General features: G+C 49.5%; 1 protein-coding gene across 2 annotated transcripts in view; it reads left to right on the forward strand.

Moving 5' to 3' along the window:
* The window catches only part of VPS13B (vacuolar protein sorting 13 homolog B), an 804,491-nt gene that overhangs the window by 781,758 nt on the left and 9,135 nt on the right, over window positions 1-13,598 (forward strand). For both annotated transcript variants that reach the window (XM_007457167.1, XM_007457166.1), the window contains exons 56-58: window positions 1,828-2,633; window positions 6,746-6,922; window positions 8,913-9,083. In XM_007457167.1, coding sequence (XP_007457229.1) covers window positions 1,828-2,633; window positions 6,746-6,922; window positions 8,913-9,083 — 1,154 coding nt within the window. The remainder of the gene's footprint in view (window positions 1-1,827; window positions 2,634-6,745; window positions 6,923-8,912; window positions 9,084-13,598) is intronic.

The following is a 13,598-nucleotide window of genomic DNA, read 5'->3' on the forward strand; positions in this document are numbered from 1 at the left end:
CGTGTAGGGCTTCATTTTAATTCTGAGTGAAACCAGGAATTCACTGGAGCTTTTTGAGCAGAGAAGTTACACAATGTGACCTAAATTTTTAGAAGACCATTGGCAGCTTTATTTTTTTAAGTTTACTGAAGTATAGTTGATTTACAGTGTTACGATGTTAATTTCTTCTGTACTGCAGAGTGACTCAATTATACACGTATATATTCTTTCTCATAGTCCTTTGCATTATGGTTTGTCACAGAATATTGAATATAGTTCCCTGTGCTTTTGCAGTAGACTATAGAGAAGCACAGGAGGAAGCAGGGAGACTGGTCAGGAGACTATTACAGTTATTCACACTAGAGGTGGTGATGGCTTAGGCTACCCTGTCAGGGGAAGTGGTAAGAAATGGTCAGATTCGGGATGTATTTTAAGGAAAAGCCAATGGGATTTCCCTGACACATTGGATAAGGGTTGAAAATAGAGGCATCAAGGAGGACTCCAAAATGTTTGGTCTGAGCAGCTGGTAGGATGTGGTTGTCGTGAACTAAGATGAGAACGACTGCATGTGGGACTGGGGGTGAGATCAAGAGTTTGACTACAGACGTGACCGCTTGAGATGTCTTTTGAGACCTGTAAGTCACCACTATGTGGATGGGCAGTTAGAAATACAAGATCAGAGATCACAGGGAGTTCTAGGCTGAATATGTGACTTTGGAAGTCATCAGCATATAGATGCACATCAAATCATAGGCCTGGATGAAGATCTCCAAGGGGAGTGAGTGGAGGTGGGAATAGAAGAGGACCAAGGGCTCAACGTTGGGCACCTTAACTTTAAGAGGAGGGTGTCGCATAGGTGATGAGTGACCAGACATAACAAGAGCTGAGAGCAGGCATGCAAAGAAAGTTTTTCCAGAAGGAGGAAGTTATCGACCCCGTCAAATGCCATTGTAGGGTGAATGAGTCACAAACTAAATGCCCATCATTTGATTTAGCCACATGGAAGTCCCTTGGGGGCCTTGACGAGACTTGCTTTGGTAGACTAGTGGGGACAAAGGCCTGCCTGGAGCACGGTTAAGAGAAAATGGAAAGTGAGGAATAGCAGACAAGGTGTATATGCTTAGGAGTTTTTATGTAAAGAGGATCAGGAAAATGAGTAATAGCTAGAGGGGGAGATAGAGTTACAAGAGGGATTTTTTTAAGACAAGAGAAATAAGAGCATGTTTATAAGCTGCTAGTAGTGAAGAAAAAACCATATAGGAAAGGGGTGAATTTCTGGAGAGATGACCTTGACGGGAGTGAGAGCCCAGTGGTTTAGCGCACGTCAGAGGGGTTCGCGGAGATGGGAGCATGGGCAGCTCAGCTCTAAACGTGGCGGGGGGAGCAGAGCACATGGCCTAAGACGCTGGTAGCTGGGCTGTTGTGGTGCGGGTTCATGGTGAGTTTTCTTCTGCTTGCTGTACTTTTCCAGTGTAAGGCATCTTGGTTATTTTATTATGACTTTCTGCTTTGTGATGATCATGACAGAGAATTAGTGCACAAAGAACTAGAGGGATTTGAGAATAAAAAAATCTGGTGTTGATAAGGGAAACATGATACAGCAACACGACAAGAACTTGTAATAGTCCCTTTGGGAACATTTCCCAGTACTGTTGGAGTATGACCGGCTCTGTCCAGACACGATGTACTGAAAGTTGAGTTCCTGTTTGTTTCTTATGAGAATCTGACGGGACGTCAGGAGGTGTTTAATAAGGCACTATCATTACAAACTAAGACGTTAAGGAAGAAAGGGAGGGAGGGGAAGAAGAGCAGAGGAGACTCATGGTCTTTTCCCTGTGTCTCCTGTAGAACTCTGGAGAGGACTGTGACATTTACAGTGTCCATCACTCAGTTGAGCCTGGCGGTGCTTGATGACCTCACCCACCACAGAGTATCATCTGAGCTCCTGAGACTCACACTGGACAACATTTTTCTCCAAATAGCCCCGGTGGCTGGCCACGTCCCTGGGGAAGAGACGGCCACTGCCCTCTTTCACCTTTACTGTGTGGAGGTCTGCTGTAGGGACCTGCAGTTGGACAACCAGCTATATAACAAGTCCAATTTCCACTTCGCTGTCTTGGTCTGCCAAGGGGAGAAAACAGAATCTATTCAGTGTTCCAAGATGCAGAGTCTCCTTACGTCCAGCAAAGATTTGGAAGAATACAAGAAAAACTGTTTTATCCAACTTTGCCTCACCTTAACTGAGGGCAAGAGCTTCTTATCTGATATTAATGAGTTCAGTTTTGAATTGAAACCTGCCCGCCTATATGTGGAAGATACATTTGTCTACTACATCAGAACTTTGTTTGAGACCTACCTTCCTAGCAGCAACCCGGCCGGTCACCCCACGGTCTCTGCAGGTGGGAAACAGGTGTTGCCCGTGCAGGTCAGGCAGCACGCCAGGGCCTTGGTGCATCCTGTGAAGTTACGGAAGCTGGTGATACAGCCGGTGAATCTCCTCGTCAGCATCCACGCTTCCCTCAAGCTGTACATAGCCTCCGACCACACCCCGCTCTCCTTCTCAGTGTTTGAAAGAGGCCCCATCTTCACCACGGCCAGGCAGCTTGTCCACGCCCTGGCCATGCACTACGCCGCGGGGGCTCTCTTCAGAGCAGGTGAGGACACAGCCCAGGGGCCACGATGAGCTGGAGCGTGAGCAGAAAGGAAAGGCTTTGGGGTGGACTTACTGACTTCAAGACATAGGGAAGCAGCTTGGTGGGAGGTGAAGAGCACAGCCTTTGCAGTTAGATAGTGATGGACTTGAATCCAGACTCTGCCGCTGCTGGCTGTGAGGCCTTGGGCAAGTTATTGAACCTCCCATGTCTCAGTTTCCTCATCCATAAAATGGGTTTTAAGATTTTTGACAGGAAAAAGTGAAAGTATGTAAAGTACCCTGAATTTTGGTTGGCACGTAATGAACACTCAAGCAGTAGTAGCTGTTATATTTGCTGTTATATATATAACAGAATTTTAATCCCACTTAGCAAACGCTTTTTCAGCTCCTTGCAGGCACAGGGCTCTATGTTAGGGCACTAGTGTGGCCAGAAAAACCAGCCCAGGCCCTCAGGTCCTGGGCCTAAAAGAAATCCAGTTCTGGGCTGTTAGCTTTCTTCATTACAGTCCATGAATAGCTCCAGATGAGAAATTCAGAGGATTTGTGTGCTCGCCAGGGGCATGAAGAGCCTTCTACCTACCCAGCGCAGCCCTGCCTGTCTAGACAGATGGCAAAGAGACGGCTGTAGGCATCTCAGCCTCTCCAAAGACCTGAGCCCAGGGCAGGGGGTGCTTTGAATATGTGTACAAAATGTTGTATGGGGAGCACTGTGCACTGAAGGTTGCTTTGGAGACCAAGTTGTCTCCTGATACCCTATGGTAATTGGCTTCAGAACACGCCTTCTTGACCTAAGTTCACTCTAAAGTGGTTTCAGTCTGATAATCTGGCTCCTTGCGTTCCCATGCATTCAAGCAACTGACACCAACCAACCAGAGTGGGTCTTGCAGCCCCTTCTGGTAAAGAGCATGGAGGTCTTTCCTTTCTGAAAGTAACAAAGGAGAGACCTTGGTAATGTCGTACTTGGTGGGTGCATTCCCATATAAGGTAACGTTGTAGCAGTGACTGACCCACAGTAGTTGCCCTACTGGTAAGATAACATTTTCTCCATAACGGAATTCATAGAGTTAGAGCGCTACCCAGAACTCTCAACTGAAAAGGACAAGATCAGGGAAGGTCCCTGCCCGGGAACTGTTGTTTTGATAGCCTGTACAACAATAAGAAAATATTTCCCTCTTGCTAAGGTATTATTTAAAAATGAGCAGCTACGATTTCAAATTTAATAGATGGGTATATTAAAAACCTACTCTTTCAGGCAGTTTTTGTTTTTAACCTGAGAAGCATGCCTGTAGGTTACTGAACTCTGCTCTGGAGCCTGGGAAGGAATAAGCTTCCCATCCGTCTGGTCATCACATTAGGCTGAGGTGTGGGGAGCGCCCATCAGAGTAATGAGCTGGCAGAGAGACTCCAACTGTGACCACCAAGGAACCACGTCCCTGCAGCCTATGTGCTAAAAATGATCTCTCTTTGTTTTGTTTTTCATGAGCTTTCACAAGAACATTCTGTTTGGACTTTTTGTAATCCACCTAAAAGTTCTCTAAGCTGTTGTCCCAATCTCATTATATGCTGAGACAAGAAATTCTGAAATAGAGGGCCAAGTTTTTAGGCCTGCAGGGAATTCTGTCACTGAAGGCCTGCAGAGAATCTGAAGATTATCTGGAGGAAAGCAGTGATTTTTGAATGAGTTGGAAATGGGAAGATGGTAGGAGGTTACCCCTGGGTAGAAGCATCTTAAAGAGAATGTACTGGCATCTAGGAGAGGAAAGGAAAGGTCTGGCCTGGGAGTGGACAAGCTGCCTCTGCATCTCACATGGGTCAGTATTCACTCATTGGACTTGATTAAAAGGTCCCTCATGGGGATGACTGAAAGACCCTGACCTCATTTCTAGGGAAGGATTTGTAGAGGTTTTAACAGTAAAGTAATTAGAAATGAGTAACAACTGACCCTATTTGAAGAAAAGAATGTGGGCTCTGTAATTTCCTGGGGTCCCTCTCTACCTCCAAGGCTCAGTTTGATGGGAAGCCAGACAGGCACTTGTTTTCAACAAAAGTCTGGCGACAAGTAAGAAAAAGATACATGTGCTTTTGGAGGGAAATAGTAAAGAAGGAATGCCCTCAGATGCTTTGGTCCTTTTCTGGCCATCTCAGATGCCACTGAGAAGCAGCTCTGGTCCACACGTAGCCTTCCCATCAGCAGTGAGCCTAACCCAGGAGAGTCTCCCTCACCGTCCCGTAGCCGGGGTGAGGGCTGGAAGGGGAGGCTGGGTGCTTTCCACACACCCTGTGCCCTGCTGCCCTGGCCTGAGTGGGCCCATTGTACAGTGAGTGGTCTTTTCTTGGCAGTAGCTACGCACCTTTCTTTATCTCTCTATGGAACTTTAGGAGAGAAGGGGAATTAAGATGTTTCTAGTCCAATCTTCTGCCTCCAGGCGAACCTTACAACTATGCCAAGCTAAAGGAAATTTGTTGTTTCTTCACCTCCAGAGAAGGCCCTCCGAGGAAGACTATTCCACAACCTTCCACAGTACCCTACCCTGCCTACTCAGTGCAGCCTGGCCTCCCAGGAAGAGGGAGGGTGGGCTCTGGAGCCAGGTAAACCTGGCTTGAAACCCTCCCACGTGTCTAGACGGCGGGGAGACTGTGAGAACTGACTCAACCTCTGAGCCGCAGTTTCCTCCTTGTCCTGCCTTTGAGATGGTGGAGACGGGGTGACACCACGTCAGAGCAGGCTCTGTCCCCTGCACCTGGTACAGTCCCTGAACCCAGGGAGAGGCTCAGTCCTTGGCTAATCTGCATTTACACGGAGGCAGGTACTAGGACTTGAAGAATTGCTGTGAGAACTGAGGGAGTTGAATGCCTGGCGCCCATAGGCGCTTCCATTTATGAGCTTCATCTTCTGGAACTTACTCCCTCTTTTAACCTAAACCCTAGTGCTGTCTTCTAATGTTCCAGAGAAGAGAGGTGGGCTCAAAATTTAAGAACGTCCCTCTCTACAAGGGCTGGGCCTGGGAACCCTTCAGGGCTCTGGCTTGGCTCTTGCACCCACACCTTCCCTACCCTCTGGGACTGATGACTTGACTGGGGGTCTCTGTCACAGGCCTGGCCTCCAAAACCCTGCTGGGGGGCAGGATCGGCTCCCACACGGGTCCTGTCCCCGCGGCCTCCCCATTAAAGCGCTCGCAGCCCTCTCCTGGGCTGGAGAGGCCATGGTGTCCCCGGGGGAAGCTGTCTGTTGGGCGTCCTCCTCTCCGGAGCCCCCGGCCCTTGCCTGCGCCTCCCGTCCTCCGGGCGAGAGCCCCGAGCCCCCCACCCGGGGAGGAAGGCGAAGGGGAGCTGCTCCGGCCTCCACGCCACAGCCCCGTTCCCACAGGGGCCCGAGCGCTCGGCAGTCAGGCCGCCGCTGAGCGGGCGGCTCCTGGCAAGCCCCAGCTCAAGTAGGAAACCAGATCCAAAGCTCCCCTCCTGGGACATTCGCAGGGAACACGCCCCTCTCGCTAACCTAATCAGCATGTCCCTGTCACCAGAGTTTACACAACTGAAGCTGGGCTTGAAGGGGAAACATTTCTCTGGCTCCAGCTCCACTCCAAAGGGAAGCGCTCAGCTTGGTAGGATTGGGAAAGATTAAAAATAACTTCCTCCATCCTCGTCAGAACTGTGCATCCCCTTTGCAACACCCCATTTAGCATCTGGCCTCCTCCGCTGACCAGGCACCTCCTCCTCATCCTGGTGCCCCCGCTGCCCAAGGAGGTTTTAAGGATAACTTCCCAACCTGTGAACACCTGCAGCCCCAGGGACTGCCTTTCCTTGGGGGCAGGAGCATCGTCCCCTGCACACGGGTCCCTTTTAGCAGGAATACGGGAGGCTTGGGCAGGGAAGTCATACTAAAGCTATTTGTGAGGCCGCCAAAAGGATCACTTTGATTTATAAAGTATGAAAGTTTGCCATTTATGAATTCACAGTGAATGAGTTATTTCCCATATTTTGCTCCAAAGGAGCTTATTACATTCTCCATTCTAGTGTGAAAAATGAATTGCAGGGAAAATGGGTCACTTGTCCCATATGTTGAAAGTGCTGTGTTTAAGATTTCAGTAACCCCTTCCCTTTGGTCCCTCACAGGCTGGGTGGTTGGATCCCTGGAAATCCTTGGCAGCCCAGCAAGTTTGGTGCGAAGCATCGGGAATGGCATTGCCGACTTCTTCAGGCTTCCGTACGAGGGGCTGACCCGAGGCCCGGGAGCCTTTGTGAGCGGAGTTTCCAGAGGGACGACATCATTTGTGAAGCACATTTCCAAAGGTAGCTATTCGGATTCCTTGTAATGAGGCCTTATTTTCATTCCTTCCCTCTCTTATTTTTTAGTTTTAAAGAACGTGTTAAAAGTTTTCAGTGAATTAAGTTTGCCTCTAACTTTGTTTGGCTTGTTAGCTGGCAGTGAAGTGTTGGATCTGTAACAAAGCTCATATATAATGTCTTATGTTTTAAACAGATCACTGCTTGCCTGTAGTGTGTGAAAATGTTTCAGAAACTTCAGAATTTGAAACCTCCCAATGGGAAAACAAGGATTGGCTCAACTGTTATTCCATGTGATAAATACAGAAATATTAAAGGTGTTCAGGACTTCTGCTAAACATCAGAAATCCTACACTGTGTTGCCTCATCATATTTTTTTTAAATGTAGATGCAGTTGTCATAACTTTTGTAAGGCTATGGATACATTTTGACATGGAAGCCGATTGGGAGGTGAAAGAGCCAGCTTTTCCCTAGCACACCACGTAAACAGTGCCACCTTGTGGCCCAGACGGGTCATCAGACGCAGAAACCAAACTGCCGCCCACAAGAAGGAGAGCGTGCTTTCCTTTCATCCGTGTGTTTGTTTGCCCATATTTTGGTCAGGTTGGCAGTGACTCGGGAACTAACAAGGGCCATCTGAGTCCCCGTTTCTTCTCTGCAGGAGGCAGGGGAAACAGGGCAAAGGCCTCCTCCCCCATAAAAGGCTTTTTACTGTCAACAGTACTGCAAATCTGTTATGAGTGGGCAGGATACAGAAGTCTCTAGAAGGCCTCAAACAAGACTTGAGCTCGAAATATGAGAACCCATGATCCATAGAGGGGGACTGGCAAGAGAACAACAAGAGCAATAAGCCAAATTCCATGGACAATCACGGGACCACTCCCCCGGGGCCCCGGTCATCCGGGAGGCCTGTGAGCCGAGCTGCAGGAACTCACAGATGAGTCACTGGTGGATTTCTCACTCTTGACACTTGAATCTTTGTGGTTCTGTTGTTTTTATTTTAAAATAAGACAACCAACACTTGCTAAATTGCACTCCGGCAGTGATTTTAGCATAGTGACTCACTGAATGTTTTTTACACTTGTTCTCTCCTTCTCTTAGGAAAATCTGTTTGGTTTGTCTGTGTGTGTGTACGTGGATTTTTTCTTTTCAGATGACTGGTTAAGATGCAGCTGCAAAAACAACATCTTCCATTTCTTCTGAAAACTAGACATCCAATAACAGATGAACTAATTCATTAGCTTCAGGATATGTCCGTTGATGTCTTTCAGTTTTGCTCACTGGGGTCTATGCAGACTTGCTAGAGGGTATTATGACTGTCTTGAGCAAGATGCAGAAATAGCCTTTCTTGGGAAAACCAGATGGAATCGTGGCTTTCACATGCTTTACTCCCTTTGATGTCCTCACTTTTTTTCAGCTAACACCCTGAATATCAAAATCACACATATTCTCTGTGGCATAATAATTATTTCCTGACTGTCAAATGATAAAAGTTTAGTGTCTTCCTCTACTATGACTAAAGTAATAGGGGGAAATAAATTTTATTCCTGAAGTAGAAACATTCCTTTGTGATGTTTAAAATTCAGCAACATAACCTTACCCTTTCAAATCAGAGCAGGCAAATTGCAACCTTCAAAACTGGGCCTCAGTGAGGACTTCAAAACTAACTATTTTAGCCAAGCCCTAACAGTCAAATGAAAGTGCATGATAGCTTCCTATGAGGCCGTGGGCATTTTTCTGGTAACGGAGATTCTAATTCTACCCCCTGTGAGGAGTGCCATCACCCCTGTCAGCAAGTGTTCATCTTCACCTCATTGTCTTAAGGCTGCTTCTTCAAACTGACCGAGGGGAAGCCACCGTCACTCTCCATGGGCTAGTCCAGAAGGCGGATGTGCTCCCACCTCCTCCCCTCCCCCACAGTGCTCCAGGGACCACTCCCCTAGGGGCCACCATCTATGCGACCAGGAGACCAACCCACGTGCTCTTGTGCCCTCAGGTACCCTCACCTCCATCACCAACCTGGCCACGAGCCTGGCCCGGAACATGGACCGGCTCTCGCTGGATGAGGAGCACTACAACCGGCAGGAGGAGTGGCGGCGGCAGCTCCCGGAGAGCCTCGGCGAGGGGCTCCGGCAGGGCCTGTCCCGGCTGGGCATCAGCCTGCTCGGTAAGGGGTCGCCAGGGACCGGGGCCCAGGACTTTCCACGGGCTGGTTGTGGCCTGTCCATCTTTCTGCAGAGATGCTGAGGCTCAGAGAGGCCAAGGCACGCATTCTGGTTCCTACCCTGACCAGCGGGGTTCTGGAACCGGCACCCTCTCCAGAGCCCTTGTGCGGCTGCGCAGGGCCATCCTGGGACCTGGCCGCTCCCCGCTCCCCGCTCCCCGCCGGTTGCGTTCCCACCTTCCCTCGCCTCTGGTGGGAGATGCCTCTCTGCGTCCTCGCGGCTTCCGTAAGACATCATTCACTCCGTAGGGCCCCGCGCGCGGGGTGTCAACACAAGGAAGGCAGCCCACAGCTGCATGCTTGCTGAAGGGAGCAACGGGCAGACCTCCTGACGCGCTTGCTGCCTCTCTGCCACAGATACTGCAAACGCCTGCTTTTGTTTGGGAAGCACTTGAGCAATGTGCAAATGTCATGTAAACTTCAGTGAGGAGCCCACTTTTCCCTTTTATTTTTTTAAGAATGCCAGATCTGCCTGACTCCGAGTAATTGCCTTTCGTCAAGCAGCCAGGTGGTATAGCTAGAGATGAAGATTGCTAGGGGTATTTCCAAATATTACAAATATTTGAAAAATAAGTTGCTTTGGAAAATCTATGAAAAGGAAGCTTCAGAGCTGAAATTTTACAGAGCAGGATTTTCAAGGGTATCTTTTGTTTATTTGTTTGCAAAGGAATTTAAAACTGTATTGCTTGGCAGCCTGCCTGCCCAGCATCTGAAGGAGTGTGCATCTTGCAGAGATCAAAGTGGCCCAAAGCAGGGAGAGCAAAGGTCAGAAAAGATGAGCTTGAAAGGATTTGTCCTCTCTCCAGGATGCAGTTTTGTACATAACCCCACCACCACCACCACCACCACTCGCAGCGTGGCCAGCTGAGGCCCCGAGAGGAAGTCGTAAGATGTTACAACTTCAGGTTAAGTTACTAGAAAGTGTTTAAGTCCTAACCTGCAGTGGTGTGGGACACGGTCCTGTGATAATGTATGGGAGCGGGGACCCGGGGTGGAGCAGCTCTGGGGAAGGCCTGGGGGGGTGGGGGGTGGCCACGGTCCTCAGGAGCCAGCAGACCCCAGGCTCGGGTGTCCAGGTCCTTTCTCTGTGACCTCAGAGCTTCTCTTTTGTAAATTGGGGCTGAAAATTACTCTGCCGTTATTGGAAGTAATGCTGGTCGGTTGTGTGCCAGGCATAGGGTCCATGTTTGGTAAACAGCACCTTCATTATATTATGGTAGCAAAGGAACTATAAGAGTTGCCTGGTTTCAGACAGTGTCCCAGCAAAGAGAAACATCTGAGCAGTGGCAGGAGCATTTCTGCTTTAGTTTTTAGTTCAGTTGCTGTAACCACAGGAAGTGTCAATGAGGTTATCTTGGAGGCCTCAAGCCATCATTTGGGAACTGCGGGACCTCTTTCTGCTAAGAATCGTGGCTTTACGTGTCCTCTGCTCTGGGCAGGAGAGTTTCCTTCTCGCTGTCCAAGCTCTTCTTGGATGGAGGCACTCAGCAGAGGAGACCTGAGCCGGCTGGCACGTGGCTGTTCCCATCCTGACTAACCTGTTCTCTCCCCACCCAGAGAAGCCCACATCCACTACCCATTTTCCACTGTATAAAACTGTGCCTGATGGTAGAAATCAGTCACGTGGGGAGCCATGATCCTGCCTTTGTGATGTCACCCTTTCAAGCATGGCTCCTGTTATTAACCAGGGTAGAAAATCATAAACCTCTGAACTTTGCTATAGCCATCATGTTTTGTACACACTCATCCATGCGAGGGAACCACTTAGCCTGTCTGTGGAAACTACAGTAGGCTCGTGGAGTCTGTGGGCCCCTAAGAGCTCCACTCACAGCAGCACATGTAGAGCAGTGTGTCCATTTCTGTGCTTCTCAGACTAAGGTTGGGCCAACCAGCTTCCTTTCCTGGAAGAGTTCAAGAACTCTCTGTATCCCACATAATCACTGGGTCGTCTCAGAACGTCTGGTCCTCGATGTGCGGCAGGAAGAAAGGGGAGAATAGGACCAACCAAGTCCCCTCGCCTGGGAAAGTATAGATTTGCCGCCGTTTAATCCATCCCCAGAAATGGTGTATAAAAGTGCCAAATGCCAGTAAATGCCCGACTGAAGTTAGAGCTACTATCATATCATAGTTTAAAAGCCATGCTTGGTGAAATCAAAATGCTACTTCCTCAGTTTCTTCCTTTATGAGACATAAACATAAATGACCTGGTCAGTAAAAAATATATTTAAATAACACTTCTGGGTTGTCAAAGTACTTTCACATGTGTCATCTTATTTGATCTTCAAACCTAGGAATGAATGAGGTTAAGTGACTTGCCCAGGTCAAACCTCCAGGCAGGACAAGAACCTGGGTCTTCCCACATGTCACCCACCCTGGAGGGCTCCAAGCCTGGAAACAATCAGGATGTGGGGAGACTGAACAATTGAAAGTTCCAGGGTAGGAAAAATACATTTCCCCCAAATGTTTATGGGTTTGATGGGCCTTCCTGACTCGGCTCGGCCCTCATGAGGACACGGTGGAGTGTTATGAGGCACTTGAAAAATCAAAGGATGTCTTCAGCTGTCCTGCCCAGCCCCATCGCCCTGGGACAGCGAGGAAGTGTTGGGCTGCAGAGAGATGCCGCCGAGGCTCCTGCAGGAAATCCACAACCGTTTTCAGAAAGCAGTGGCTTTTGGAAAAATTCTGTTTAGCCTGCAGAGTTGGCATCAGGCTTGCCCACATTTACCAGATCCGTTCCCCAGATGCCCCCACTTTCTACTACCCCCTGGAGCCTGCTGAGAGAGGATGTGAGCTCCGTGTCGCAGCTACCTGGCACGTCCCCTCCCAGGTGGGACTTCTCCCTGGGGAATACCTAAGGCAGGATGTCAGAACTCGCTTCTCTAGCCCGACTTATGAAGCGCTGCTGGATTTCCCAGCAGCCACAACTGTCTTGACGGCCGCTCTCGGGACGCCATTCAGAATCCCGACCACGTAGGCCTCCACCAGGTGAGTCGAGACGGTTTCCCGAGCGAGTGAGTGAAGAGCTGGGCACTGAGAAGGCGCTTACACACAGCCCGTCTGATGCTGCCCTCAGCCATCAGCACCTTGCTTGGCAGTTAGAAGGGAATTTGGGAACAACAGACGTGCGTCCTTCTCAGTTTGCTCATCTGTCGTGGTCAAAACAAGCAAGCCTCAAGCCGGGGTGCCTAATACATTCTGTTGGGTTTGTTTGTCCCTGGAACGTGAGCTGTGGAGCGGTGTCCCAGCCCAGGCCTGTGCCTCCGCTATTGTGATTTTTTTTAAAAATGTTCAGAATAAAATTACAACATGTGATTAGGCAGCACCAAAATAGCCACACAGGCAGAACATTCGTAGATAGCGACCTGCTGAGTTTTGCCTAAGGCTGGGGAGCAAGTCACAGAAGAGGTGAGGGAGGGTCTCTTAGTCCCCTTGCTTCAGAGAGCAAGCCCTCCTCTTCCAGCAAAGGGTAGGAAAGGAAGCACATCTGGGACTTCCCTGGTGGTCCAGTGGTTAGGACTTCATGCTTCCCCTGCAGGGGGCACGGGTTCAATCCCTGGTCAGAGAACTAAGATCCCGCATGCCACGCAGCGTGACCAACAGAAAAGAGGAAAGGAAGCACATCCAGCTTCTGCCCCGCCCAGCACACAAGGGGCATCCGGGGAAGCACCCCTTCCCTTCCTGCCTCACTTCATCACATCACAGCCGGCTCCATGTGGCTGCCCTCCCCATGGGCCTGATGCTAGCGGACAAGTTTGGGGATCAGTCGCTGCTAACTAAAGCCTCAGAGCAGAGTTGGAGTGTATGGCAGTAAATAATTTACCAGTTGTGGGATTTAGCGGAATTACACTGCCTGAGAGACCCTCTGAAGCCCCGGGAGAGCGGCCTCTCAGGCTCAGCTGCAGACGCGGGCCGGGCTGCCGGTCTCTCAGGCACCTGGGGCCCAGGGAGGTGTCGGTGTGTGTGACAGGCCAGCCTCCCGCCCGGGGCCTGATACTGACCCAGGGCATGCGCTCCCGCAGCTCCTTCTCTACCTCTTAGCATCTAACGCCTTGTCACGGGGTTCAGGCTTTCCACTTTGGGGGCTGCCTGAAGAATTTATCAAAGTTTATCTATCAGAGCCTTCACCGTGGCAGGTGGCTAGAGAAAGTGGAAGATCAAAGGGGAGTTTCACTGTGATACGGGTTTGCACTTAGGCAGACCCAAGTCAGAGCCTTGTGTGGATAATCACGGCTCTATGCCCCCTGTGCTGGTCAGGCCTGACATATTAAAGGAAAATGGGAGATTTTCACCTGCCCCCCAACTCTATTTTAATAGTGTTAACGGCAATCTGCCCTTCAGAGAAGACATTTCTACCAGAAATACAGGCAATAACTTTATTGGTGAATTTGTATTTATTTAACCCACCTTTTCTACTCTTACGCATGGAGATCTTTCACAGAAATCAGAAAGTGAAATCGC

Source organism: Lipotes vexillifer, unplaced genomic scaffold, assembly GCF_000442215.2.
Source record: "Lipotes vexillifer unplaced genomic scaffold, Lipotes_vexillifer_v1.1 scaffold376, whole genome shotgun sequence".
Lineage (NCBI taxonomy): Eukaryota > Metazoa > Chordata > Mammalia > Artiodactyla > Lipotidae > Lipotes > Lipotes vexillifer.